Source organism: Neomonachus schauinslandi, chromosome 2 (assembly GCF_002201575.2).
Source record: "Neomonachus schauinslandi chromosome 2, ASM220157v2, whole genome shotgun sequence".
Lineage (NCBI taxonomy): Eukaryota > Metazoa > Chordata > Mammalia > Carnivora > Phocidae > Neomonachus > Neomonachus schauinslandi.
In genome coordinates this window covers 1,673,012-1,676,587 of record NC_058404.1, presented here as the reverse complement: position 1 = coordinate 1,676,587, position 3,576 = coordinate 1,673,012, and the positions used below count along the sequence as shown (strand labels likewise).

The following is a 3,576-nucleotide window of genomic DNA, read 5'->3' as shown; positions in this document are numbered from 1 at the left end:
TCCCGGGACTCCAGGATCATGACCTGAGCCGAAGGCAGTCGCTTAACCAACTGAGCCACCCAGGCGCCCCCCGTGGTTTTTATTTTATACAGAGACATAGCAGTTAATCAGAGTGATGCACCCACGGATTCATCTTTCGAGAAGGACCAGTTTGTCCCATACCTGAAACTAGGATCTGCCACAGGAGGGGAAGAACAAAATGAGCTGGAGAGACCCAGGCTATAACCCACATACATGCTGGGGGTCAAAGGACTACTGCAGGAGTGTAGCCTTGTGTGTCTCAGAAAGACTTGCAACAGTGGGGATTGTCCCAAAAGTCATTATTGCCAAAACAATGTGAATCATGGTAACCCACTCCCTGACCCCTCCAATTAACAGAAGTTGACATTCCCCCATTCACTCCTGTGGAAATTGAGGAATAGAAAGTTTCTGTGACATGCTCAAGGTCACCACAAGGAATAATTAATAAAATTATAAAGGTCTAAACTTCTCACTCCCATACCCACACACTAAATAAAGATAGAACCATTTTTTAAATAGTCCAGTAACAGAAAATCCAGATTTTGGTAATGGGCACATTTTGAAGTGATTCTCTCACAAAAGAAATCCTCACTTTACCATAAAATGTACACGGCAAAATTTGCAGAAGGCATCTAAAAGATCATTCAAAGTGCAAAATAAAGCCTGATCTTTCCAGCTGCCCATTTTTGTTACACGGGTCCCTTCATTGTAGTGCAAGGTTCAAAATGAAACATGTTTGCCAAATTCTCATTTTCTCCTTCAGGTTTTAAGTGTGTTAGAATACAGAAAACATTTTCTAGAAATAACCGGGGGAGGTGAGGGGGAAAACAGAGCAGGTATAACACAAAGTGTTCATGAGATGCTTCACTATTTTGTTCTTGTAAGATCACCACCTGTTTCTCTGTGATCTGGAAACAATTCGAAGACTGACGTCCTCATTAATCCATGTCATTCCTGGGACATTTTCCCCTATGAGCTGAGTCCCCTGCAATGCCGGGCACGGCCGTCACAATGTTTCCACTCAGACACCCGCTGGAAATGCCAGCCTGTTTGGAAGATCACCTTGCTGGCCAACAACCTCACTGCCCTGCGTTTCAGCTAAAGAGGCTGTCGGGGGAAACTCGACATGAACTTCAACCTGTCAGGTCTCGGCACTTTCATGGGAGAAGCGTGGGACAGGACAGAGCGCGGACACGGGATCCACCGCGTGCGTGGCCCCGTGGGCAACTTCGGTTGTGCAAAACGAGCTGGAAAATGCCCCACATGGTTATGCTGTAGGACTCACTGAGCTAGAGACGGGGAACAATACGGCGGGCACCGCACAGCGGCAGCCGATGGCCTTTGCAGAAGCAAAGGTGACCCTCCAGGCTCTCGGGCGGGCTCTCGGCTAAACGCCCGTCACCGTCCCCTCTGTGGCCGCAGACCCTCCCCGGAGCCCCCGGCCGCGGTGCCGTGCCGCCGCGGTGCTGGGTGGGGTGGGGCGGGAGAGGGGGACAGAGCGTACCGCCTCTTCTTCTCCTGCTCCTCCTCTTCCAGCGCCTCGGTGCTCAGTCTCTTCGCGCAGATACTGCAGGTCGCCCCCCGAAACGCCGTCTGGCCGGCCGCTCTCTGGGAAGACGACTTCTGCGAGAAAGACTTCTGGGAAGATGAGTGGCTGGAGGTGCGCCTGGATGGGATGCAGAAACAATCCGACGTGTTAGAGGAGGGTGCAAATTCATCCTAACAAACCACACCCCGTTTCTCCTGCACGCACGTCAGCCTTGAACCGTGCCGGCACACGAACACGAATGAGCACGTGCACACATGTGTGCAGGCACACACGTGTACGTGCCCTCCTGACCACACCAGCACGTTTGTACATACATGTGTGCACACTCACAGAAAGCTACGTCCCTGCACAGGCACTGCCCCCGGCTGCACACTCACACATGTGTGCACGCTCACACGCACGCACACTCACACACGCATGTGCTCTCACACGCGCGTGCACACTCACAGAAAGCTATGTCCCTGCGCAGGCACTGCCCCCAGCTGCACACGTGCGTCCTCAGAGGGGCGCCTTCACACACGAGCTCCTCTCCTACCCTTGCCATTTTCCACACGTGCCCGCGAGTGCCTTCTGCCACGCTTCTGGCCTAATGCCACGATTATATATATCTCAAGGGATCTGAAGCTCCCGGAGGCTGCTGGGAGGGCTGTGGATGTTTGGCTGCTTGTTACAGGGATGGCAACGGAACACAAGGGCCATAGGCAGGTCTAAATATAGGGTGCCGGGGACATGCACAAGCCCCGGAGGCCACGGCACAGCACGCCCGCAGTGTCTTCCGTTGGTCAGCACGGCCGTCCCCAGGCAGGTCTGGCACGTCCCTGAGGACCCTGTGCTTCCAAAGCTGGCAGATCTGTGGCTTCACACGAGCCCCTGATGCAGTGAATACATTTACCTTTCCGCTACATTTATTATTATTGTAGCAGAACGACTGACATCAGCCTCCATGTGATCTTTTTTTTTTTTAAGATTTTATTTATTTGCGAGAGAGAGAATGAGAGACAGAGAGCATGAGAGGGGGGAGGGTCAGAGGGAGAAGCAGACTCCCTGCCGAGCAGGGAGCCTGATGCGGGACTCGATCCCAGGACTCCAGGATCATGACCTGAGCCGAAGGCAGTCGCTTAACCGACTGAGCCACCCAGGCGCCCTAGCCTCCATGTGATTTTTACTTTGCCCCCATGAGCTTCTCTCCCACTGGTATTCTTCCCATTGTCCCTTCTTGCTGCCCTTCTGTGTTGGTGACTTTTTAGATCCTAGTTCTGCAAAATGTGTGAAGAGGCACAAAGTCAAAGAGCACTTACTAAAAAGTCTCTGCCTTCATAATCTAAATGAGGGGCTCAGAGCCAGTCTACCGGGATCCACTGGGATCTACCGGGATCCCAGCAGTACTTCCACACGGAGTTTGCTGTGCAGCCAGGAGAGCTGAATGTCCCCACCAGTGCGAGGCATGGGCATCAGGGAGCATGCCATCCCTGAGCCCCCCAAACCAGTTCATGTCCAGGCTGCAGGGGACTGGATAAAGCTCCTTTAACACCAGACACCCACAACCAAAGCTCTACTGGCCCAACCGTTGAATTTCAACTTACCTTTTCGCAGCATATTCATCCAGAAGGTACCTTGTCTGAACATTGCGGTACGACTGGTCGAAGTGTTTGTGTCGCTTTTGGTAAAAGGGCACTGTGACAAGCGACATCTTGGTGTGCACCTACGAGCAAAGAGTATGTCAAACAGTGCTGAGCTCCTTCTCAGATGCAGTCCTGCTCCCGCAATTTCTACACCAGCATTTCCAGTTGTTCCAAAGGGGAAAATCAACTTCAATTAGTAACACTCGTTCAGGGGACAGGGGACGGAAGAAACATTATATAAGTGGAAATAATCTCAGGCTATGAGTCTGGATTCCTAGTAAGTTTCCTGGGACCAGATACAGTGTTTGGTTTGCTTCTATGAAAATCAGAAGACTGGACTATGTTTCTTTTAATAATTAATTGTGAGCTCAACAAATATTTATA

At 51.5% G+C, this 3,576-nt stretch overlaps 1 protein-coding gene across 1 annotated transcript in view; it reads right to left on the bottom strand.

Annotated features, from left to right (window-relative positions):
- Positions 1–3,260, bottom strand: part of MYOM2 (myomesin 2) — an 84,393-nt gene extending 81,133 nt beyond the window's left edge. Inside the window, exons 1-2 of the mRNA XM_021694205.2 lie at positions 3,154–3,260; positions 1,526–1,687 (exon numbers count right to left, since the gene is read on the bottom strand). Of these exons, the coding sequence (XP_021549880.1) occupies positions 1,526–1,687; positions 3,154–3,260 (269 nt within the window). The remainder of the gene's footprint in view (positions 1–1,525; positions 1,688–3,153) is intronic.
- Between the last annotated feature and the right edge of the window lie 316 nt (positions 3,261–3,576).